Source organism: Protopterus annectens, chromosome 7.part1, assembly GCF_019279795.1.
Source record: "Protopterus annectens isolate FY-2018-M chromosome 7.part1, PAN1.0, whole genome shotgun sequence".
Taxonomy (NCBI): Eukaryota; Metazoa; Chordata; order Ceratodontiformes; family Protopteridae; genus Protopterus; species Protopterus annectens.
In genome coordinates, this window is record NC_056740.1 from 152,589,769 (window position 1) to 152,615,972 (window position 26,204).

Below are 26,204 nucleotides of genomic sequence, written 5' to 3' on the forward strand. Positions count from 1 at the left end.
AAGCCATGACCCAAAATGGGTCTATAAAAACCTTGTTTCTATCTATGAATTTCCTCCAAAAGACAGTCAGGGTTATCCCCTTTGTTTGAACATGTGTGTAATGAATTCTAATTCATCCAAAAAGTCTGCATCAAAGCTTACCATTCTGGCCGCCTGCACCAATTGGCCTTTAACAACTGCCCCCTTTTGATGATGTGGGTGCCAGCTCTCATAATCCAAGTAAGAATTAGAAAATGTAGACTTTCTGTGAATCCTGGTGTTGAAACTCATTTTATACCAATCAATCACTAATTCGACCTCTAAATAAACAATTATGTTCCTACTATATACATGGGTTTTTGTTGTGTCTTACGGCTTTTCCCGGTTAGGGGTCGCCACAGCGGAACTCCGGTCCGCTAATGATTGGTAGTTGATTTTTATGTGCAGAGTTACCAGCCCTGACGCACAACCTTCAACAAAGGTACGCCCATTCGCGCATGTCTCCAAGCAGAAGACGCTCTAGCTGAGAATCGAACCGGACAGCGTCTTACTGCTGTTACTTACTGTTCTACAATGCACAGACACATGCATGCTAGCTTATCGACTTGTGAAGCAAATCAATATTTCTTCCCCTGAAATACTAATTGCGCTTAAGTGAACTGATATTTTGCCTAACTTTAACAGTTACAAACTTTCAGTTTTGCTTCGGGTGAGCATCTATTCAGTTCATCAGAACTGTTTGCTCCAAGTGTACTTGGGGCATTTCTGCTCATCTTTCTTACCCATCTCCTAAAACCACTGCAAGTTATCCTTTGCCCAAATAGATCTGAACAAACTTTATGAATTTTGAGTTGGATAGTGCAAACAGTTAATAGCACTAGGACAATCTTTCAAGTAAAACCACATTCTTCTTGAATTCTTAAAAGGGACAGTCAACCCCCCCCCCCCCCACTACCATGACTTGAAGCAAAAAAATGGAAGTCTATGCAAATGTAGCCTTAATGTTTAGCAAACAAATCTACATTCAGTGCATATTACTTTTAGAACAGGTTTAAAGCCACTACATAACTGTAGGAATCTGAGAATGAACACTCTTTCAAAAACATGCATAATATAACAGTAACGTAGGAGATTCACTACAAAGGCATGTTGCTCATTAGACATCATCACTCCGCTCAGCACCACCTTGGCACAAACTGATCTTATCCGTTTACTTCCTTACCTTGGAAAAAGCAGCACTGAATCCCCCCTTGGCAGAATCCTTGGCCTTCACATGTGCCAATATCTGAGCGACAAGGTGAATACTCCACTATTTTACTGAAGTTTTTCACAGACAGATAGCAAGTCCCCACAGGATCAAAGTGAGATATATTTTTGCTATGAGTTTGCCAGCTGTATAAAGGGGCATACTATATACATGGGTGAATTTGAAAAATTCAACAGTTCCATTAATGTATACAAGGAACTCATTCAGACTATCTTCTGTACCTTTTCAAATGAGGAACAAGTCATCCAGAAAATGTGTGCAATGTACAATGTTGGATCTGTACTGACTGTTTATCAAAAACTCCTGCTCCCAGTAGGACATAAGATTAGCAAAAATGGGGGCACAAGTTGTTTGTAATACTGCCCTTCAAACCAAATGTAGTTATTTTTCAAAACTAACTCCATGAGTGTACTTAATTTATTAATTTAATCTTGAGTAAAAATATTGGTTTTTATGAAGCTGTTGTTCTAACTAATCAATACATACATCATGGGGAATTACAGTGAACAAATTCACCACATCAACAGTAACCATAATCATGTCCATCACTAATTCAATGCCATTTAGCTTTTCCATAAATTGCCAGGAGTCTTTACTGATGTAATCAAGAAAACTAAGGCTCTTCTGCATTTCATGGTCTAAGTATTTGGCAATAAAATGTGTTTTGGACCTTTTACCATCCATAATGGGCACGAACTGCGGATTAACAAGCCCTTTGTGAAATTTTGGGATACCAAAAATATTTGGCACCCTAGGATAATCATTTTTCAAAATATGGTAATTGTCTGTCAATTTGGGCTTGATAAACCATATCATCGAGAACCAACTCTTATCTTCTTGTATGCCACCTTAATCTCATTTAGAGAACTTTCCTCATAGGCATCTAGCAAAATGTTATTCATGCCATCTAAATAGTCTCCCCTGTCCATAATCACCACTCCACTATCCTTGTCAGGTTTCATAAACCTGACCAAAGGGTCCTTAATCAGTTCAAGCATAAGCTGTTTTTCTTCCCCAATCAAGTTAGAATAATCAAACTTATCCTTGCAAGCGTAACTTTTCCTTATTTCCTTTTCACACATTCTTTCAAATAATTCAACTGTTTTATTCAAGGGAGGGTTAAAGGTACTAGGGTTCTTACACTTATTCCTAAGTGGACCTTCCACATTAGTCTCTTGGTTGAACCATACTTTTAAATTTAATTTTCTGGTGTATCTCTTCAGATCAATAATGGATTCTACCAAGTTTCCAACCCTACATGGAACAAAGGTGAATCCTTTCGCCAAAAAATCAGCATGTTTTTTACTAACAGTCAACCTCAAGTAATTGTAAATTTTAAAGTCCCCCTGACTATTGGTGACTGTGACCAGGTATTAATGAGACCATAAATATTGCTAGTGTTTTAAAACTTGATCAAATTTCAGGTTAGTGCAGGTGACATGTCTATTAGCAAATGACATTTTTCTTTAATTGTAATTAATTTACCACTGTGTATTTAGGTTGATCAATAGGTAGTTTATATGTATTTATAAAACATGTTATAAACGATTTATTAATTCTTATTTAAAATGGTGGGCATATTGCTTTTAATCTTGATTTTAAATGTTAATTGAATAATTAGGGGGGATATTTAGTTGGTTGGGTTACCGTGGAATATTGTGGGTCTGTAGTGGAGAAGAAAGCGCTTAACATTAACAAAGTTTGGTGTTCTTCTTGGATTGTTTGCATCCTGCTGGCTTTATTTCTGTGGTTCTATTCCTTTTTTGCAGTCCTGAGGGAAACCCTGTCAGCATGAAAAATAATGAAGGGTTCCACAGCCATTAATGCCTGTAACTCAAACACTCTTCTAGCTGAAGTTATGGTTAAAAGCAATGCTGTTTTCCAAGAGAGGAATTTTAACTCTGCTGAGGCATCAGGTTCAAAAGGGGGAAGTGTGAGCTTTTCCAGTACAAAGTTAAGGTCCCAGGCAGGGGTGAGTACTCTCCTAGGGTCCTTAAGTTGTTAGCCCCACTCAGGAACTGTTTGATGAGAGGGAGAGAAAATAGAGGTGGCTCAGTATTATAATGAGATGAGATGGCAGAGGCATGAATCTTAATGGAGGAAAAGGATAGGCCTCTGTGTAGTAGCTCTGCTAAGTAATCCAGGATTATCCAGGATTAGAGATAAGGAGGTCACTGCTGTGTCCTTTCCTTTAGACTGATTCCAATTCCATCTTTTCCAATTTTCAGCATAGATTTCCTAGTACTAGGCCTTCTGGGTTCAAGAATGATGTCCAGCACCTGTTTGCTGAGGGTTACTGATGGGGTACTCAAGGGATAAGCCAGGCTGCAAGGTTTAGGGTTTGCAATTGTGGATGCAAAATCTGTCCCTCCTGCTGAGACAGCAGGGTAGGCATGTGGTGTAGGTGCCAGGGGGCACCATTGTCAGGCTCAATAGGAATGGGTACCAGTGCTGGTGCAGCCAGTCTGGGGCAATAAGAATTGCCTCTGGCCTGTCCTGTTTTATCTTGAGTAGTACACTTGAGAGAAGGGGCAATTGTGGAAAGGCATAGCTTGAGAGTTTTTTCCATTGGAAGGACAGGGCATCCACCTTCCAGGCTCTGGTGTGAGGGTTCCTGGTGTAGTATTTGCTTAACTGGTGGTTCTCAAGGGAGGCAAAGAGGTCCACCTCCGATGTCCCCCACCTCTGGATCAGAAGGTTGAAGGTGTTGGGCTCCAATTTCCACTCATGTGGGTCTAGGAGATTTCTGCTCAAGTCATCTGCCAGTGAATTTTGTTTCCATGGCAGGAATTGAGCTTGTAAATGTACTTGGATGCTCAAGGCAGAGTTCCACAGGGCCATGGCTAACCTGCAGAGTGGATAAGAATGGGTTCCCCTGCTTGTGTATGTACTACATAACTGTGGTGTTGTCTGTTTTTATCAGTTGTCCTGGAAGGATTAGGTATCTGAAAGCTGTCAGAGCATTCTGTACAGTTAGCATCTCTTTTTGACTGATGTGCAGGAGAATCTGTCCTGGGCTCCAGTGGCCCTGAATGAATTTGCCTGCCATGTGAGCCCCCCATGCACAGCCTGATGCGTCTGTTGTCAGGGTTTGGGTTGCGAGGGGTTGAGTGAAATGCAGTCCCTTGTTGTGATTGCATGCTTCTGCCCTTAGACAAGGTATGCTAGGAATGACTGTTTCCAGGTCCTGAGAATGTTGGCACCAAAGACTTTTTAAGTACCACTGAAGTTTCCTCATATGCAGTCTTGCATATGGAATCAACAGAATACACAAGGCCATGAACCCTAGGGCTTGCAGTATTTTTCTTGCAGAGAGCTGGGTTCTGGTTGCCATTTGTTTGAAGTAGTTTGTCAGATAGACCTGTTTTTTCTGAAGAGAGAAATGCCGTCTGGAAAGTTGTGTCCAAGCTTGCTCCCAGGAATACAATCTTTTGACTGGGTACCAATTGTGATTTCTTTTCATTGATGGTGTACCCATATGAAGTGAGAAGGCTTTTTTACAAATGCCAAGTGCTGAAGCAGCAATTCCTGACTGTCCGCCTGAATCAGGCAGTCATCCACATATGGGAAAATTTGGATATTTCTCTGCCTGCTGTATGCAATGGCTAGAGCCAGGCACTTTGGCCTATCTACTGTGCCCAGAGTATTGACAAAGGGAAGTGCAGAGAACTGATAGTGCATACAGCCTGCCCTGAAACGCAGACATTTCCTGCATGACTCACTTATGGGGATGTGCAGATAAGCTTCTTTTAAGTAGAGTGTGACTAACCAGGCATCCTTGGCTAGCATAGGAAGAAGCTGTTGCAGGGTAAGCATCCTGAATTTTGGAACCACCAGAAAGGTGTTGAGAATTGAAAGATCCAGAATTGGGTGCCAAGAGCCCTCTTTTCTGGGCACCAGGAAAAGTCTTGAATAGAAACCCTGACCCCTTTGTTCTACTGGAACAGGTTGAAAAGCTCTGATATTGAGCAGGGAGAATACCTGCTTTTGAGCCTCTGCCCACTGGTTTGGGGGAAGGTCTGGAAACCCGTTTGGGGTTGGCAGTGAATGGAAGTAGAATTTGTACCCCTGGGATACAATGTTCAGGACCCATCGGTCCTGAGTAATGGACATCCAGTTCTTTGCATGAAGGGCAAGTTTTCCTCCTAGGGGCACAAGCAGTTGGGCAGGGCTGGGGAGCTGACATGAGAAGTCATTGTGAACTTTCCCCATAGGGGGGCGGCTTACCACTCCCTGTTTTTAGAGTGGGGCACTTCAATGTTTATATCTCTGCATAACCTGAGACTGTAGTCTGGGTGGCCTGTTTCCCCTGGGTCTTGTCTGGGAAGGCCTGGAAGGGGGAGGAAAGTACCAGTGTTTTGAAGGCCAATGCCTACTGAATCTAGGTGGTTGCACTTGTATGAATTCTTTAAGAGTTTGCATAGATTTAGCTTTTTCTTCCATCTTTTTAAGAACTTCTTCTGCTTTGGTGCCAAACAAACAGTCCTTGCTTAAAGGAGCGTCTAGGAACTTGGATTTGACATGATCTGGCAAGTTCCTTCAGCCAAGAATGCCTTCTCAGTACAGAACCAGTGACTGCAGCCCTGCAGAATGCTTCTAGGGCATCAAAGCTACACTGCAAAGTATGCTTACTAACTTGGTTTGCAGAATGCATTAGCTCTTGTAAATCTTTATTTTCTGCACAATCTGGAAATACCATTTTTTGTTTAATTAGTTCCATAATATGTTGCTGGTACTTCAACATGTGAAACTGGCAATTCAATGCCCTGATGGCAAGAGTTGCCGAGGTATATACCTTCTTACCCCATCTGTCTAAAGCTCTGGAATCCCTGTCTGAAAGAGTAGGATTTTTAGCTGTAGTAGCCTTAATACCTTTAGGTCCCTGAGAAATGGTCTCTGGATTAGCAGCAGGATTCTTGAAAAGAAACTTGTGGGAATCAGGTACTCTGTAGTACCGGTCAGGTTTCCTAGGGGATAACATATCTGGAGTAAGATGGGATTCCACAAAAACATCTACAACATCCAGGACAGGGGGTATAGCAAGAGGCCTGTGCTGAGGCAACTCTAAAAATTCCCCGGGTCTCTTTTTGGACTGAGGGTAGTCTCGGCTTTCCCAGTGGAAATGCTCTCAAAGTATGCAGGGTTTCACCAAAAGAAAAATCCTCTGCAGGGGAGGCAGAGGGAATGGATTCCTCTGCATCTGAATCCTCATAGGCTGATAAGGGTATGTCCTGATAATCAGAAGGATCAGATTCATTGGACTCCTGGTCTGTAGAATCAGAAGGAAACTCAATTCTTTGTCTCTTAGCCAGGGAATGCTGGGCTTCCCCTAATTAGGGTAATAAGGTCTTCAGCCATCCTAAGCATTTGTTTTTGTGGTATGGGACCTTCAGCATACGCTTTGGTCATCGGTTTTCCAGGAGTACTGCATACTGTGGGCCTAAGGAACTCGGTAGTTTTGTCTAAAAAAAGTAGTAGTCTGTTTGATACGAACATCAGTAGGATGGAACACACCCTCAGAAGCCGGTGCCTGCACAGAGGCTCCAGATCCATCCAAGGTAGAGACATATGCAGGTTCCATAGTCGAAGAAGCATCTTGCGGCATACCGGACTCCGAATGGGTCTCAGCAGAGGCCTGCAAATCCATAGAAGCGAGCATCAGGAGCTGCAAAGGTGCCTGCCGGAGGACTGGTGACTAGCTTAATGGAAGCATTGTTGGCTGTTTTGGACCTATGCGGTCTGTCTCTGTTCTTTATCTTTATGTTTTTTTCAGAAGATCGGTAGTCGGATGGCTTACCAAAGCCATTTTGGAATATGGAGATTGAGAGCTAAAGAATTTAGCAACAGAAATAGCCCAATGATGAATGGTTCAGGTGTTAAACAAGGCACAAAACCGACAGCGAGGGATGTCGTGGTCTGGGCCTAAACAGGTGACGCAGTAAGAATGAAAATCTCTGAGAGGTATTTGCTTTCCACAGGCAAGACAATTGTTAACTTTTTCTGAGATCGGTTAGAGCAAGAAAAAAGGATCCCCAACGGGGTACTTAGCTTTAGAAGACTTCAGGATTATCAACTCGAAAAATGAAAATTTCAGGTAGCGGCCGACCAGCACTTGCGAACTGCTTCTGCTCCGGGATCCTGCTCGGCAAGAAAGTCTGGGGTAATGGCGTCGGCTGCCTGTTTTATACCCCTGACGACCTGACGTCATGGAAGAAGCAACAGCATCCAACGCAGAAATACTAAGACTTTGGTATTCAGGCCGACTGAGGGATACCTGCAGGCAGATAACCCAAGTGTGATGACTGCAACAGTGAAACACAAAGAACATCTACTACCAAGTGTGGCATTTTTATGAAGATTTGCACTGCAGTTTAATGAACTTACTAATGCTGAGGGAGAAAAAGAACTACATGATAACAATAACTGCATTATTTTACTTGGTTATACTACTGTTGTATATATCACAATGTTTTGTTTAAACTGTTACAGGACTTCTATTGTGCATTATTTTTCATCCTTAATTACAATGTTTTGCTTTAGCAATGTCTAGAAAGTGGCTGAAAAGTGTCTTATCAGTCCACTTTACTCAATTAACAAATAAGCAATAAATAAATAATCAAAAACAAATTGAAGGCATACATTTGGAATAGTCTAGGTTAGCTCTCTTTTCCTGCATCTTTCCTCCCATGCTTACCACCAATTAGCCCCCTACACTTGGGTCTAAATGGCCTAAACATTCCTTTCTACAGAGCCATCATACAGGTAGCTACACAGTACTAAGTTTCTCTGCACCTAGCTCGCAAGTCTCTCTCTAGTTCTGATGTGTAAGTAATGTAGACAGGGCTGACAGTAGCAGACAAAGGGTGAAATTCCTGCACTCCCCATAGCCAGTTACAGTGCCAAGGACTGGATTGCAAGATGTAATGTGCATTGTGACACTATATGCTGCTACACACTTCTTCCCAACCGCCTTTATTAGGTCTTCTACCTTTCCTTGCTAGTGGGTAGGAGAATTTTGTTATGAGACAAGATAACATGATTTAAGAACTTAAAAATGATTATGGATTTAGCAGTGCATTTCTAAAGCAGTGGTTTGAACTGCAGCACTCCTTCAGGGGTAGGCAAGTCAGCGATGGTTGCTCACTCCCACTTCCTTAAGTACCTGGATTACTAACCAGTCCTAGAATACGTTTGTCATACTCATGGCTTCGTGTCTGTTCACCACAGAGTTGGCACTTGATATAAGAAATACAAGCAATAATGCCCGACAGGGTGGGCATTACAAAGGAAACAATGAGCCACTTGGGGATGGAGTGTTTTGAGGCGCAATGTCACAGATAGAGGGCATTTTCACTTCTGGAAGAGACATTATTTTCCTGTACTGCCCACTCTGGAGGGCATTACTGTGCTCATTTAATGGGTTATTCAGTTAAATTCTTTTGTATTTGTTTTACTAGTACAAACTTTTTTAAACATTTGATATACAATAGTTCCTCCATCTAATATTTTAATGTTGCTATAGGACATACAATTGTTGAAGGAAGTACTTTACATAACATAACTTGTTCTTTGAACATAATGTGTCTACACACACACACACTACATGCACCCAGTGCTTTGACTGAGCACTCTTCAGATCAATAAATAAATATGTGCATTTATTTCAATTTAATTTTGTTAGCTAGATAAAGTCCTGTTAGAAAACAAAAACAGAAAAAGTCTGGCTATTGTGGAAACATGCTAGCATTAAGTATAAAAAAACCCCACTCACTCATGTGTTAAGTTTATTCTTCCCTGCTGGTTAACCATGGCTTACTCTGAGTCTTTGCTAGCGATATGAAAGTAAAAAGCAGGTGCTTTTGGGTGCTGCATTTATTTTTCCCCACAGCTTTATGTTAATGATCGGATCATGGGAAAGGAAAAGAGGAGTGAATGACTGTCAGGAGGAGAAGGGAAATACTTGCAACACACCACCAGTCTCACATAGACCTACTAAACCAACACTGGCAAATAACACACACAAATGCACAAAAACATACTCTGAGGCTCTAAATAAAAATCTGCAAAAGCAACAAAGACCTCCAAAGCAGACACCCAAGCAACCTCCACACCCCATCACAAACCATGAAACACATACTTCACATAATCAGTGTGCTACACAATCACAGTCCTTAAGGCAAAATAACATACCCAACACACTAGTAATAGGCGACTCTATAGTCAGGCACACTGATGTCCCACTAACTAGGCTGGACAAGGAGAAGGTTACAGTTAGCTGCATGTCAGGTGCCAGGTCCGCCACACAACACAAGCACTCAGGTCGCTCCAGAACAAGTACAAATATGACTCTGTCATTGTTCATGTTGGTGTGAATGACCTGAGACGTACCTCCCTGGACTACATGAAGAGAGACATGGAAGAGCTCTCTGATCACGTAGCCCAGGCCAGTATGACCCTGACCCTGAGTAGCATCCTGCTCTCACCAAGAATGATGCCACAGTATAAAGAAAAAATTATCAAGTTCAAAAACTGGCTAAGTTTCTGGTGTCATTCAAAAGGGGATCCGGTATCTGTCCGCCTGGGATGACATGCTCGACAAACCATGTTGCTTCACAAGAGATGGCTTGCACCAGTCAGCCTTAGGATTTTGAATACTGGCCAAGGCTTTTGCCGCCCCCATAGTGCTTTTTAGGCAAGGCTCAAAAGACAAATCCACCACCGTAAGTAGCACAAGTAACCAAAAACTAAGGGTAATGCTACTCAACACCAGAAGTCTAAACCTCAAAATGCATGCACTCAAGGCACTCCTCAGTATGGAGAACATCGATATCTGTGCAGTAACAGAAACCTGGTTTAAGGCTCCAGAGAGCACCACAGCACTACCAGGCTATAACTCATACCATACTTTTCGGCCACAGAACCCGGACCGAAACACAAAAGGCAGGGGTGTATCCATATTCATCAAGGATACCCACACCTCCAGGTTAGTGGCGCAGCACAATGTCTCAGGGATCATCCATGTGCAACTAACAATGGGCAAAAGTGCAGTTCAAATTGTAGCTTGCTACAGATCACCCACCATGACCCAGGACCCCCATTCCGCGTTTCTGGAGACACTGGAAAATATGAAGGTCCTACCAAATGCCCTAATATTGAGTGATTTCAATTACCCAAACATTAACTGAGAGAACTACTCAAGTACAAACTCCCTTGCCCAATGCTTCCTAGAATTTATAAACTCGAATGCCCTGGATCAACTGGTCAACACCCCCACCAGAGGTGACAACATACTGGACCTGGTCATCACCAACATGGGTGACTGGTATTCTACACCGGAGGTCAACCCCTCGCTGGTTAGATCAGGCCATAGACTAATCACTCTGGATATCCACATTCCACCCCCACCCCCAATCAAGGAAACCACCGTGAAAAACTTTTCAAATGCAAACTTCATGTTACTTAAGACTGAGGTGGAAAGGTTCACAGCCCCCCATGCTAAAGGACAACACTGTCCAAGCTGCTGAATCCCTTACAAAGGCACTCTATGAGCACCTGCAAGAATGCATGGATCATGCTATCCCAAGTAAAACCAAGATTCACTCCTCCAAGAAAAGGAAACCAGTCTGGTAGACCCCTGCCATAAACAAGCTATACAATAGGAGGAGGAAACTAGTACAGAAAGAGTAAAAGGAAAGACATCCCTGATCAGTATTAGCAAGAAACTACGATCCCTCATAAAATCATCCAAGGCTAGCTTTGAAAGAAAAATTGCCAAGGACTCCAAAGATAACCACAAAGCGTTCTTTAGCTATGCCAAGAACATAAGTGGAAACCCCCAGATCTGCTTTGAGTTAGTGCAGAATGTCATAAAATACACTGAACAGACTAATATTGCCAACATTCTGGCAGACAGGTTTAGTGCAAACTTCACCCCCCCTCACCCCCCCTAAAGGGCCCGTAACCATACCAGAAGAATGTAGAGCCATGGCAATCACTGACACAGGTTAAAACAGCCCTATCCAAAGCCAAAAACAAAGCTTCAATGGGACCAGATGGTGTCTCAGGCTGTGTCTTACACAAACTACAAAATGAACTAACCCCCTCACCTAAACACACTGTTCAAAAGTAGACTCTCTACAGGCTACGTTACCCATAGAGTGGTGCACAGCAACAGTTATCCTGCTCCACAAAGGTGGAGCCACAACGGACCCGGGGAACTATCGCCCTATAAGCCTGACTAGTCTGGTCTGCAAGGCTATGGAGCTCATCATCATGGAACTCATTAACAGAGACATTGGGAACCTCCAAACATTGTACGCTACCCAGTTTGGCTTTGTTAAGGGCAGATCATGCCTCCTAAACCTGGTGGACTTCTTTGAGACAGTTACCAAGGCTTTAGACGAGGGAAAGGAGGTCCACACAGCCTACCTAGACCTTGCAAAGGCTTTCAACACCATTCCCCATTCTGGTATTATAGACAAGCTCACCAGCCTGAACATAAACCCCTATGTCACGAGATGGGTTGTCAATTGGCTCACGGATAGAACCCACATGGTTAGAGTTGCAGGCTCTAGGTCCAACTCTAAACCGGTTACAAGTGGTGTCCCCCAGGGCTCAGTCCTGGGACCCCTCCTGTTTGGTAAATATTTCTCAGAGGTACAGGCAAGCATAGGAGGACTATGGCTGACCAAGTTCGCAGATGACTGCAAGCCGAGGGCCATAATTGACTCTCCAACTGATACAGGCATCCTCCAGAAGGGTCTCACTAAGATGGATACCTGGTGTCAAAATCATGGCCTCAGGCTAAATGCCAAAAAGTGCACAGTCATCCCCTTTGGAGAAAACAAAGTACCCGCAAACTACCACATACATAGTAGTCCCCTAAATACAGAAAATGTAATAAGGGATCTGGGGACCAAAGTAGATAGTAATCTCTCCTTTGATAATCATATTGCCAAGGTGGTTATAAAATCCTTCTATGTGGCCCACCTAATCACAAAAGGGTTCACATCTACAACAAGAGAGGTTATTGTGCCCCTTTACTCATCACTCATCAGAGCCATCATAGAGTACAATGACCCATTTGGGATGTACTTTAGAAGACACCTGCAACAGCTGGAAAGACACAGAAGTACCTCACTAAGAGGATTACTGGTCTCAAACAGATGCCCTATGCAGCCCAACTGAAGAAACTCCAGCTGTACTCGGTTGCATACTGCTTACCCAGAAGTGATCTCTGCCTGACATACAAGGCCGTGTCCAACCCAGAATTGATGGACATGCTCCACCTAAAAACAAAACAAATCCCCGAGAGCCACACACTCTAGGGATCTAAACCTCACCACAACGATAAATAGGACATGCTGGAGGGATAGATTCCTGTCCCAGAGACTCCCCATGCTTTGGAACAGGATTCCAATCTACATTAGGCAGAGCCCCTCACTAACACTATTCAAGAGAAGCCATGACGAGTGGATGGGAAACAAAATATTTACCCTGGGGATCACTGCAGTGGCTCTACTGGACAGAGGCACAGGGAACTAATGGCTGTGCTGGACAGAGGCACAGGGGAACTAATCTAAGGGGGCGGCAAAAGCCAACTCATTCTGGCTAGGCTTACAGATGCCCTCAGGCAGATACCCTAGTACTTACCTATGAAACAAAGACAGGTCCTTGTAACTGCTGCTGCAAATACTTAAGTTATTTATTTTTTAGTCCTACTCATTAACTGGGTAGGATCTGCAGTTAAGGACAGGAAAGGAAATGGCAACTCTCAGAGATTTCATTCTCTGTGATTTCCTGCCAGATTAGATGATCTTGTATTTCAGTGTGCTTTATTTTTACACTGCAATGTTGCAGTGGAACTTTGAGCATACCAACAAAAATTGATCATGCTCCGAAGTCCAATATCGAATAAAATGTATATTTTTTGAACACTAAGAAAACTGTTTACTATTATGTTCCTGACACCGACTCGGTCGATTTCACTTTGTGTGAAACCCGAAACTCAAATGTTGGCAATTTCAAACACTGACAATTCGGAAGTACAAATTTCACCCCCATCTTGACCCATGTTAGCACTCAACACAAGACCGCAATCGATATTTATTTTGGCAATACAGGATTTCAGCAATGTTAGTTTTTGTGGACATGAATTGATGTTATGACCATTTGACCTAGTCCGTCTCGGGAACATGACAGGAAACCTAAGAAAACATGTGCAAATTACAAGTTTGGGTAGCATAAGATAATTCAGAATGCAGTATGAAATAAAAGTAACTAAGTGGAAGAAAGATTACCCAAAAATGTGGTTGATTGAAGTCCTAATGTTAATGACAAATATATTTTCATTATTGTGCAAACATGCTGGCATTAAGCTATACTCCTGAGGTAGACATAGTCATTTGTTTTGCTGCACACACATTCTCATCTTGGAAAATTATCCAGAATGGCACCATCTTTTCTTGTATAGGACTGTTTTTCTGCAGTTACATACTTTACTGCGCCCCCTTTTGACCATACCAAAAAGGATCCACAAAACAACCCATCTGTCCAGATTACAAAAAATGAATACAAGTGCTGAAAATAATTTTAACGATAAAGGGTTGGAGAAAGATGGTTTCTTTTCTTATTTTGCAATGTCCCAATTTGCCAAAATACTTGAACTTCAACATTATCAAAAATATCAGCTCAACTGGAAAAGGCAATCTTGAATTATGACTTGTTAATTAATCTCGAATCTCACCCATAACCAGTGATAAATCAGTTGCATCCATTTACCAAATGACATTTTTTACCCCCAACTCACCATCTCTGCAGCCCAGTGGGGGCTAGAATTTAGCTGGCAATGGACCATTATCTGAACTGGTGGGGTGGTGGTGTTCCTTAAACTCCAAACCCCTTTGAGGATCCAAATGTGTCTCCACAATGCTAGGCTTAGGGTATACTTAATGCATACTGTTCTGTCAGCTACAGCTCAGATATTCCCTTGGTATGCAGATGCAAACCCATGTTGGCTTTTTATCTAGTGTTATAACACATGGTCTCCACTAGGTGGCAGGTACACATCGGCAGCCACAACCTCCTGCCACTTCAAATGTGTAGTGGTGAAGGTTGATCATATTTATTCTCCTCCCTGCTACCTTCCTCCAGCTCCCAGGCTGCTAGCTGGATTCAAGTCACCTGGGGCACAAACTGGGGCTTCTAAAGTAGCAAACGTCATCAAAAAAGGCACGGGTATCATACCAGCAAAAGATTTCAGTGTTACTGTTCCATGAACCCTTTCATCATTTACATGGGTTTGATATGCACATATTTTCGAAAGGAGCATTGTAAAATTAAAAATCTAGTTTTTGTTTAAAGGTCTGATATTTTAGATTTTAGAAACTGGGTGGTGCCTATCTCATCAGAACTGCTGCTGCAACTGTTCTCTAGCCAATGTTAGTGGTTTCCATAAAGCGAGAAATCTTTGTATTCATTTTCTAAAGCTCTAACATAATGTCTTGCTTTGGGGTAGCATGCAAAACTTTATTTCTGGGAAAGCCAGAGCACAGATTTTGTTCAAAATATCTATTAGGTTTTGTACCTTTGCTTGTCAGTAGCTTTAAGACTGTTGTAAGAGATAATTTTTTTTCAAGTTTTTAAAAATGATTTTGGATTTTTTACTAGGCTTAATCAGTTAAAATTGCTAGCCCTTGGCCAGCTGCTATGTACAGCTCAACACATACATTTTCAGTGGAGACCACAGTACTGTTGTACAATAAGGCATTTGGACATCTTAGACAGGACTAACATATGATATATGATGCATGTGTGGCTTTTTACTATCAGAAGGTACACAAGCTGAACCTAAATAATACAAAGATCACAAGGGAAAAAAATGCACCCAGGCATTCTTACTGTTCGGTTATGCTAAAGAATGTTGTTGTGTCTTTCAGCTTTTCCTGGTTAGGGGTCGCCACAGCGGAACTCCGGTCCACTAATGATTGGCAGATAGATTTTTACGTGCTGAGTTGCCAGCCCTGACGCACAACCTTCAACGAAGGTACGCCCATTCACGCATGTCTCCACCCAGAAGACGCTCTAGCTGAGAATCGAACCGGACAGCGTCTTACTGTGAGGCGACAACGCTACCGCAGAACTATCCATCTCCTCCTACCATCATTTCTTTAATACCACATAGACATGAAAAATCCTCAAATACTGACCGTTTAATGCAGCAGAGCATCACAGTTCATCCCTTAAGTGTGAAAGGGAAGTTTATTCTGTCATCTTATAATATGTATTACAGTGCATGTCAAGTAACAATTTCATACCCACTCCATACCTGTCTACTACACTGGCAGGTTTAATTTTATCGATGACTATTACTTGCTTGTTACGATACATTGTGGTAGTCAGTGTTATACCCAACGTGGAACCAGGAGTCTTGGTTATTTCAACTAGCAAAGGACCTGAGGCATTGGATACAGAATCTACAAAACACAAAAGAAAGTAGAGTTTAGGCAGAGGCCTAACATTACATACATATATTATATATAAATAAAACAAAAAAGAAAAATAAGCATCAACTTTGTTCTTAACGGACTTCGAGTTAGTTCGGCAACCTTGTTAATGGTACAAGTCTTCACAATCAACTATTCATATTTCTTCTAGTACATATAATCTTTTTGTTCTCAACAAGCACTTTATTAATTAGTTCTAGTGTATAGGGTGCCTTGATAACACATTAAATGATGAAAGACATGACTTTGGTAAGCACCTTTTTTAATGTAAGGAAAGTGCTTATCATTTACCCCTTTCAGGATGGTTAAACTCTACTCTGGTCCAAGAGCATAACATTGGGCACTATAGAGCAGCAACATCTGAAGAGTTTTGATGTAGGCCACAACAAAACAATGTCTGAAGTATTTTCACAGCTGTAAAAGTTATTGTACAGTACACTATCACAAACATGCACACACTACAGGTGGCATCTTTTTAGATACCCAATGTTGAAGATTTTTTACAGAAATATGATGTTTTGGAGGATAAACCATACCCATGACCAGTGCAAAGGATTAGACTACTTTTCTGCTAAAATAAACATGGACTTTTGCACAAATTGAGCTGTTTACATTACTTATTATCATCTTTAGAAAGTTCAGATATAAAACAATTGTGTTATGCAACAATTAGAGGAAAGTTAAAAATATTTCTTGCCATAAAATCAAGACATTTGACATTTTCATTTTTTCTCACAGGTCACAACTGCCAAGATATGGATTGTCCTGTATAAGAGGTACAGTTAACACAAAAAGCATGCCAGAATAAAGTGAGAATGGCTTCTAAAGCCATTCTTCCAAAGGGATACCCATTTCTGTGCATCGTATGGCTGTACAAAGTGTTTTATGGCATTCAAAGCTGTAAAGCATTTTATACTCCTCCAGCTTTTTTCTGCAGCTGGTAGTACATGGAGCACATAAAGCTCCATTCACAAAGAAATAGGATCAAGTCTTTCCAATCTCAAATACTGACAAGTTCTCAATGTGGATATCACAACTCACCTCTCAAGCTAAATTTGTTGGCATTCATGTCTCAAACACACAAGTTGGCTATGATCATAGATCCAGTCATAATCCTCTGTATCCAAGATGAACAGTTACATATTGGGTGCATGCAGAATAATGCACCACATAGGGAAGTTACTGCAGACTAGCCTGAATTTACAAGTATTAGAATAAAAAGTTAATTAAGAATTAAAAGTTTGGAATGGAGGCAAATAACTTTAATGAGTATTATATAGCCAAATGACATTTTTTCTAGTGTACAACATGCATTGTAAAAATATAAAGCTGCACAAGTGCATTAGAGAGAAGCACAAACTAATGACTTAAAAAGATAACATTCCCAAAGTTTTATACACAGTTGTAAGATAAATATTTCACATTAAATATTACAAAAGGAAAGTATAACAAAACAAAACATTTCACAAGCTTACCTCCAGAGTACAGAGAAGTGAACTGGTTTAGTGCGGCAAAGCTCTAAACTGGAATTAATGAATGTAATACATGAGTGTCAAACACGTGTGTGAATTCATTTTACTAGGTGCAGCACTGAACTTAAATATGATGACTAATTTAAAATATTGCAGTCTCTTTGCTGCCTATGATACAAACTCTTAAACATTGTTCTGTTAGTTTTCTATTAGGCATACAAGCAGGAACATCTAATTTATAAACAAAAAACAGAACAGTGCAAAACTTCTCTGTATGGATGTTTTTCATTTCCTGTATGTCTAGTTAATCACTATATAGTAAAAATCAGAAAAATATCAGAAAATGGTAGTACAAGTAGTGAACATAAAAACGTCCTAAATTAAAAAAAATTAAAATTAAAAAAAAAATACTTATTTTGAAATATTAATATTATACAGAATTATTAACTCTTAGGTATTCAGAAGTAATCCAAGCAGGGTAGACAGTCTATTTCCAGTTGAAAATCCTTTAAGCATTCAGACAAGCAATCCAAAAAAAACAAAAAATAAACAATGACAGTTTCATCTCAAACTTTCTAATATACCTTTTATCAGGTACGGGAGTGGTTTATTTAGTTGTAAAACAAAGTGTAATGGAATATATGTTAACAAATTCAAATCCCTTCCCCCATACTTATCGGTGTGATATTCGAGCTGGTACTTCCCTACTTAATACTGTAATAATTTAAACCTTATGCATTTTAAATAAAATTAATAATGATGTGGTACTTATTAAACAGATTACTATTAAACAAAGTATGTGAATTTATCAAATATATTAGAATACATGGTTGGAAATATTTAAACATTAGACCATTTGGCAATCAAAAAATATATATTTTAGCATCCAGAAAAAAACAAATTGTTCCAAACAATCTATTTCCACAAATTATTGTTAAAGACAGATTTTGTCCCTCTAGACTTCTTCAGGTCTGTGTACAGGAACCCTAAAAATACAGATCTACAAAAGAATCTTACTAAAACTAACCAATATGCATATTAAAAACAGCAAACCAAAATTAAAACAAGAACACAACCTTATATGTACATTTAATGAGCAAGTTAAACCAGGAAAAATACATCAACTTAGTGCTGGGCAGTTTTGTTGTTTTTCTTTCGGCTTTTCCTGGTTAGGGGTCGCCACAGCAGAACTCTGGTCCGCTAATGATTGGCAGTCGTCTTTTTTTATGGTGCCGAGGTGCCAGCCCGACGCCAGACCTTCAACGAAGGCACCCCCATTCACGCATGTCTTTCGAATGCCACTCGACCGCGGGGAGGACATGCAGACTCCATCGTTGTGGAAGATCAAATAAGGAGGATGGATGGATAAGGCCTGCAACTCTGAAACCCTCTTAGCTGAGGCAACTGCTGTCAAAGTTTTCCAGGATAAACATTTTAAACAACAAGATGATGCTGGTTCAAAATGGGGAAGAATCAGTACTGCTAATACTAAATTTAGATCCCATGGTGGAGGAGGTTCTCTTACAGGAGGTCTTAACAGAAAGGTGTCTCTGTGGAAGGTCTTGCAAAACTTGTGGGACATTACATTGGATCCGAGTTCCCCCACATGATAAATGGATATTGCAGCTAGCTGAACTCAAACAGTGGCAGCCGCTGCTCCAGGATTAAAAATTTCTGTCAGGAATTCCAAAATTTCAGGTATAGAGGCTGTAAAGGGATCCATGTGTTTCTTGTCCACCCAATAAGAGAACCTCTTCCATTTGCTCACAAAGTTTCCTAGTTGTCTTTTTGTGTGAAGATACCAAAATATGGCATACTGCCGGGGATAATTCTGGAAGCCTGGCTAAGATTGGAAGTGGAGAAACCAAGCTGTCAGCTTGAGGCTCTGAAGGGCTGGATGCAGAATTCTTGACTGATGCGTCAGAAGTTCTGGCACTGGTTCCAGGATCCATGGGTCCTCCTGAAGGTGGGGCCAAAGGAAAGGGAACCAGATGTGATGAGGCCAGTAAGGAGCAATGAGAATTAACCTGCGACTCAATGACTTGGCTTTCTGAATAACTTTTGGAATCAAAGGAAATGGGGGGGGGGTGCATAAAGAAGTCCCGGAGGCCAATCATGGACGAGTGCATCCCTCAGCGACTCTCCTGGAGGGGAAATGAGGGCAAAGTAGTTGCCCCATTTGGCATTGAAGGGACTGGCAAAAAGGTTGCAGCAAGGTTGGCCCCATTTGCGAAAAATTTGATTCGCAACTTCCTGATTCAGGGATCACTTGTGAGGCATGAGAATCACTCCGCTTAGTCTGTCTGCTATGATGTTGGATTTTCCTGGGATGTGCGTTGCCGTCAGAAAACGTTAAGATATCACCCATTGCCAAACTCACTGGGCCTCTCGACACAGGGGGGGTAGGATCTGGTTCCCCTGTTTGTTGATGTACCATACCAGCGACATACTGTCTTGTCTGAATTGCAATGGTCCCCATCGGAAGAGAGTTCTGAAATGCTTGCAATGCCAGAAGCACCACCCTCATCTCTAGGACACTGATGTGCAAATGGTACTCATGGCCTTTCCAAACCCCTTGGACCGTCTGTCCCAAATAATGCATCCCCCCACCCTATCTGGGACACGTCCGTGGTTACTGTAATGACTGGTTGGGGGAGTACAAACGGTCTGCCCATTGTTTCCAGAGTAGAGTGAATCCCCCAAAGCAGATCCCTCTTGCAGGAGTCTTATGAGGATCTCGTGAGACATGGGTAGCTCCTGTATGGACCACTGAGCGGAGAGTAGCCACTGTAATATTCACATGTGAAGTCATGCCAGGGGAAGTAGTGTTATCGTCGCTGCTATCGAGCCTAGGACTTTAAGAGCAAATCTTGCTTGTACTTTTTTCTTGTTGAGTAAGATAAGTACTTGACTGCATAATGTTTGGACCCTTTCTTGGGGTAGTTTTGCCAACATGTCATTTGTATTTAAATCTGTACCTATGAAGGTAATATGCTGTGATGGCAACAAGGCAGAATTTTCTGCATTTATAGTAATCCCTAGTTCTGAGAAGAGATGGATGGTGTAGTCTCTTGCTTTGATTAGTAGCTGCGTGGTGGTGGCAGTTAGGAGCCAGTCATCTAAGTATGGAAACACCTGGAATCCCTGATGTCCCAGATGAGCCGTGACTACTGCCATGCATTTGGTAAACACTCTGGGGCTGTAGTGAGTCCAAAGGGCAGAGCTCTGAACTGGTAATGACTGGCTCCCAGCCGGAAGCATACAAATCTTCTGGAGCCCCTGTCCATCTTTATGTGGTAGTACACATCCTGGAGACTAAGCGAGCACATCCAATTGTCTTGTCCCAGAAACGGGAGTATAGACTGCAGTGTTACCATCTGGAACTTTAACTTCCTCACCGACTTGTTTAGTCTGCTGAGGTCCAATATGGGTCTCCAGTCCCCTGTCGTTTTTGGAACGAAAAAAAAGAACATTGAGTAAATTCCGGATCCTAGTTGGTGTGTGGGGACTTCTTGGATAACTTGTTTTCTAGCAATGTTTGAATTTCTATTATTGCTTGATCCCTTTGACCAGGTGGAATGTCTGGGATAAACTTTGACGGACGAGGTAAACTGCGAAAAGGAATGTTGTAACCCCTGGATATAATAGATTGTACCCATTTGACTTGAGCCAAATTCAGCCAGGCTTCTGGGTACAGTGACAGCCACCCCTGTGACTGCCTCCAGAGGCGGACAGTTGGGCCTCCTTTCAGGAGCGCTGGAAGGGCCGAGCAGAGAAGGTATCACCGTCTGCAAAAACACACAAAGCCAAATAGTTCTGTTAAACAACACACCAACAGTCAAATTCCACCAACGCTCTTTATTCAACGATCTGGTACCTCGGCCATTCGCCTTCAAAGGATCACATTACAACTTTCAATATGAACTCTTTTTATATTGTAACTAATTAGTTGATTAGCAATTAGTATAATTGAGTATCAAAATTTAAAGTGATCTTTGCATCAAAATTAAACCATAACATCTACTTATATTAGTTTATATAAACTGTTATCAACCAACTTTTCTATTTTTTCACAAGTTTTATATTATTTCATTTAACCATTAAATACAAATATTAAATAGTTTTATATCAAAATAAATAAATAATAACATATGCTTAAGGTATCACTGTCTCCCTGGTTCTGCGGACCCCCTGTGCCACGTGGATGGCGTCTTCCATTGTTATTTTACCCTCTGCCCCTGGGGGAAGGATCACAGTGAGTGTCAGATAAGGCTCCTTTGGACTTCCGGAACCACATTTTTCTGCTCTTTTGATCTTTAGGATAAGGTCTGGTAAGGGTGAAAAACAGACTCCAATGGCAGACAGAGTCTTACCATCTTGTTGGCTCCTGGTGAGAGTTTCTTTCATTTTTGGCCCGAACAAGGATGACCCATCAAAGGGAGTGTCAATGAAGGAAGATCTGAAGGGTTTGGCAAACTCACAAAGGTGCATCCAGGAATGTCTCCAAAGAGCTATTCCTGTGCTTGCTGCCCTGCTAGCTCCACTGGCTGCATAGGAAATGAGGCGCATGGAGGAGTTAGTGATGGAGGTTAAGGTTGACAGCTGAGAATTTTTATTTATTTTATTTTACATTTGTTGACCGGGCTAGTCTAACTGGATATATATCCATTTTCAGTAGAGGCCCAGGGAGAAAAGCTCCAACATAGCACAAAATGTAATATACAATTGTATAACAAATAAAGTAAGAGTTATTTAGAATAAAAAGAAGGATTTTCAAAAGTACAATACTAAGCAGGTAAATATAAAGTAATATAGCAGTCATGTGATCGTTTGATGAGAGATGCACTAAAGTACATTGTTAGTTAATGTAAACACTTGTGGTTATATAAGTTTTAGAATGACCAGTTTTTAGCATACAGTGGGGTATGTAGAGTATGATTGTGTATCCATAGGCAGTATGAAGATAAAAAATAGGAAAGGTGGTAGATTAATCAGGGTTAGTGCAGGGACATAACCAGTGTGATTTTAGGTGAATTTTGAGTTTTTGCTTAAAGAGTGACAGTGAAGGTAGTAGAGTTAGATTGGTAGGTAGAAGGTCCCAGTGTTACCCAGCAGTATTGGAGAATAGGCTGTCACCTGACAAGTTAATGGACTTACTTATGCTAGCAAGTAGTTTACTTGAGCGTAGGGAATTCAGATTATTATAAGGGGTAATGAGGTTAGCAAGTATTGGAGTATTATTAGGTTGGTAAAATATTTTATGAGCAATGCTGAGTTGGGAAAAAGTTAGCAAATTAGGGAGTTCAAGCCAGTCTAGCTGCTTTAGATTCAGACAGTGGTGTGTTCGAAATGCATTGCCAGTGGCAAATCTGGCAATATTGTTATAGGAGTTTGATAGTTTGAGAAGATTATTATTTTTTTTTTAATTAATCTTATCAGATAAATCCTGGGCTTTAGCACCTTGTAAGGTATCTCCCAGCTCTTTTAGGAGATCCTTCTGAAGTCGGGTGAAATGTGACAAATAATTCAGTGACCGCAAGGTAAAGGCCTCTGAGGAGAACGTACTCTTCCCATACCTGTTATTCATGCAAGACTCCTTGTTTGGTGGATGAACAGATGCAGAAGTTTCAGCTAACTCCTCCTTTGTGGCTGCAGCCACCACCATCGCATCTACTGGAACTCCCTTAGTTAGATACTGTCTGCCCTCTGGGGCCGTAATAAATTTATTTGGCCTCTGTGGAATGGGGTCCACTGATTCTGGAGAGTCCCACACCTTCCGATTCACTACACCCAGGAGAAGGTCGAAAGGTGGAGACACCCAAGTGGTGGAGGGGCGAGAGCCAAATGCCTCCTGGTATACCGACTCATCTTCTGAAGGGGAAAGGGACTTCCAGCTGCCCCTCTGCTTAAGGATCTCCAGGGTGTCTGAAAAGGATACATCCTCAGAGGGCGACCATGGGGACCCTTCTGATTCCTCCAAGTCAGTATCAGAAGTAACAGACTCATGGGAGTCTATGTGTTTCCTCTTACACTGCCTCTTCTGAGGGACCTCCTTGGGGGGATGCTCCGGGAGGTGTCAGAAGAGGATATTCCACCCAACAGGGTTTCCTGGGGCACTGGCTCTCTACTCTGGGGGTGATGAAGGGATGATGAAGATGTGGACACCGGTCCTTTGGGGAGAAGAGAGGCTAGAGCCGAAGGTGGAGCAGACTCAGTGGAGAGCACACTCCACATCACCTCAAAGGCACCACGGTCCTGGGCCAAGACAGACTCCAGCCCCGAGAGGCTTGGAGATGTCTACAGCACTGAGGAGGGTGGCTCCAAGGCTGCTGTGGGAGCCGAACTCACCTGAGCCAAGGCGCCGAGTGGGAGAGCCGGTTCCGACATGGGTCCGACTCGACTCTCCCCTCTGGAGCCGACCAGGGAGTGTCACCCCCCCAGATCCCTCAATGGAAGACAGCATCGAAGAGATCGGAGCAGACATTGGAGCTGAGATATCAGTAGTGATTACTGGCTCCGGCGGTTCCAGCACAGCGACTTCCATATTCTCTGGCTTCGAACTCGTCCAAGTCGGAGGAGGAATCAATATCGGAGGTACAGTTGTTGGCTCCACAATCCAATGGGCTGGGCTCGAGAGAATTTCTGCTAGGGCCTGGGTCTGGAGCAGCCTCTTTAAGACCAACTCCAGATCATCATCCGACAATCTGGAGGATTGAGAGGAATGGCTTGAAGACTTATGGCTACCTGCCACAGACTGTAGCAAAGGAGATTGTGGCACCGAATGGATAGGCTCCAAAGATGGTGACATACTCCTTTTTCAGCTTCGCAATGGTTCCGAAGAGACAGATGGAACAGAGGGAGGACCAGACTTGTCAGAACCGGAAACGTTCAGATCTGAGGATACTGCAACTTTGACATTGCTTGACGGCTCAGACACCGGAGCCGATGAAGCAGACTTTTTTGATTTTTCCAGTTTTGAAGTCTGATTACCATCATCCACTTTCAACAAGCCTCTAAAAATGAGCTTATTTTTCCTCTCCTGTAAGACCCTGGCACTGAAACTATGACAAACAGAGCAGGAGTCTTGGAGATGGACAGGTTCTAGACAATAGACGCAACTTGTGTCCGTCCGTCTGTTATGGACATTTTTTGAGTGCATGAATTGCACTTTTTAAATCCAGATTTATGTTCTTTAACAGATTCTTTCGACATATTTAACTTTAAAAAAACAACAAAACAGTGCAAGAAGTTTAACTATCAAAAAAAAGTTAAGAAAGGTATTTATTTATTTTTATACAAGAAAGGATGGGGAGGAGGAGAAGTCTCTAAATTAAATGACAATCTCCTCCAATCCGTGGAGATGCCTCTGATTTAAACAGTGACTCCTTAAGGGGGGGGGGAGGTGAATGAATCAACTGAAACGGATTCTCTGACTAGAAAAAAAGGGGGAGAGAGAGAAGACAAGGCCTAAAAGGCAGCCGCAAAAGAAAAAATAGCCAAAATATGAAAAACAGCACTGTACTATAAGTGGGACAGGTAAACTAGGATGTAACAGTAAGTTTTAAGAGAAGTAATACCAAACTAGAGTATATTACATTTTACTAGCCTGAGCCAGCGAAGACAATCCCGAAGCTTCAAGTGGCAAACGAGATCTGGGAACAGCCACTAAGCACCATGGGATAGATTATAGCCTCGAGCCAGTAGAAGCTCTCGAACTTCAGTATACGGACGAGTCGGAACAGAGTTCGGCTCCGAACACAATCAGCAAGAATGAAAGCAAGATAGGACAACATAACATCAATGTACTTTGTACTTATGGAACATTCTTTTGATTAATATGATTCAGCATTACTTGCCATAGATACAAGTTAAAAATTCTCAACACTAATTTTGTGACAGACCCTTTCAATCTGAATCTGCAAGGAACACGGACTTAAGAGTCAAAATGAGGAATGTTCTTGCCTCTACTGACCTTCTGCTCAATAAAGAACAGCTACTTGATGAAGCAAAATTAATACTAATGGAATCCTTATAAATGGGAAAGGAGTTTTGATCATGTTAGTGTGATGTTGGGAGAAAGTACAATTGTATAAATAAGTTTACCATAACAGTAGATGTTTGAATCACCACTGCAGTAACCTTAGTTAAATGGGGTTATATACTGCCAAGGATACAACAGCCAGCCAGCCTCAAAAGCTTCAGGGTACTTTCCACAAGAACAAACTGTAAGTCAGCTTAAGCTTAACGGACTAAAAGCAAAGTTTGGGTGCCAAGCCCTTCAGAGATTTCCTGCCAACAGTGAGACAGAAGCAAAGCCCTGAAAAGACAATGCTAGGGAAAAAAAATTAACCACACTCTTGCATAAATACCACACCAAAAAAAAAAAAAAAAAAAAAAAAAAAAAACAAACCCAAAAGAAACAAGGGGGATGGGGGGAGTGAGCTGCTACTGCAGGATTGATCATTCAAACATCTATTATGTTGTTTACTTACACAATTGTACTATATGTTCATCATATTGATCACTGCTGCATTAGCGTTATCCATATAGGTAGACTACCCTAGCTTACCACAATTGGGAGATGGAAGGAGAGGAGTCCCTGCGGAATGGTCTTTGCAAAACCTGATCTAGATCTAGAGAAGGAATCAGTGCTTACAGTGCTTTGTAAAAGTATGTACAGACGACCACATTACAGCTTCTAGAATACTTACATAATCCAATTCATCCCTTTCCATAAAGCCAGAGAGGAAGCCAAGCCTGGTAGAGTGGGCCTTGACCCTGCCTTGAATAGTTTTATTGTGCTGAGTATAACAAAAAGTAAGCCTTAGACAACCATTTGGAAATAGTCTACTTTGACACAAGTTGTCTCTTCATACTTTCACAAGAAATTAGTTGATCCGAAGATCTGAAAGATTCAGTTCTGTCAAGACAGAACCAAAGTAGTCTGAACATCCAAGCTACAGAATACCCTCTCCCCCTCAT

The 26,204-nt window shown here is 41.7% G+C and overlaps 1 protein-coding gene across 4 annotated transcripts in view; it reads right to left on the reverse strand.

The window, feature by feature from the left end:
• The window catches only part of GRIP2 (glutamate receptor interacting protein 2), a 2,580,489-nt gene that overhangs the window by 946,197 nt on the left and 1,608,088 nt on the right, over positions 1-26,204 (reverse strand). For all 4 annotated transcript variants that reach the window (XM_044078606.1, XM_044078609.1, XM_044078607.1 and 1 more), the window contains exon 8: positions 15,573-15,720. In XM_044078606.1, the coding sequence (XP_043934541.1) occupies positions 15,573-15,720 (148 nt within the window). The remainder of the gene's footprint in view (positions 1-15,572; positions 15,721-26,204) is intronic.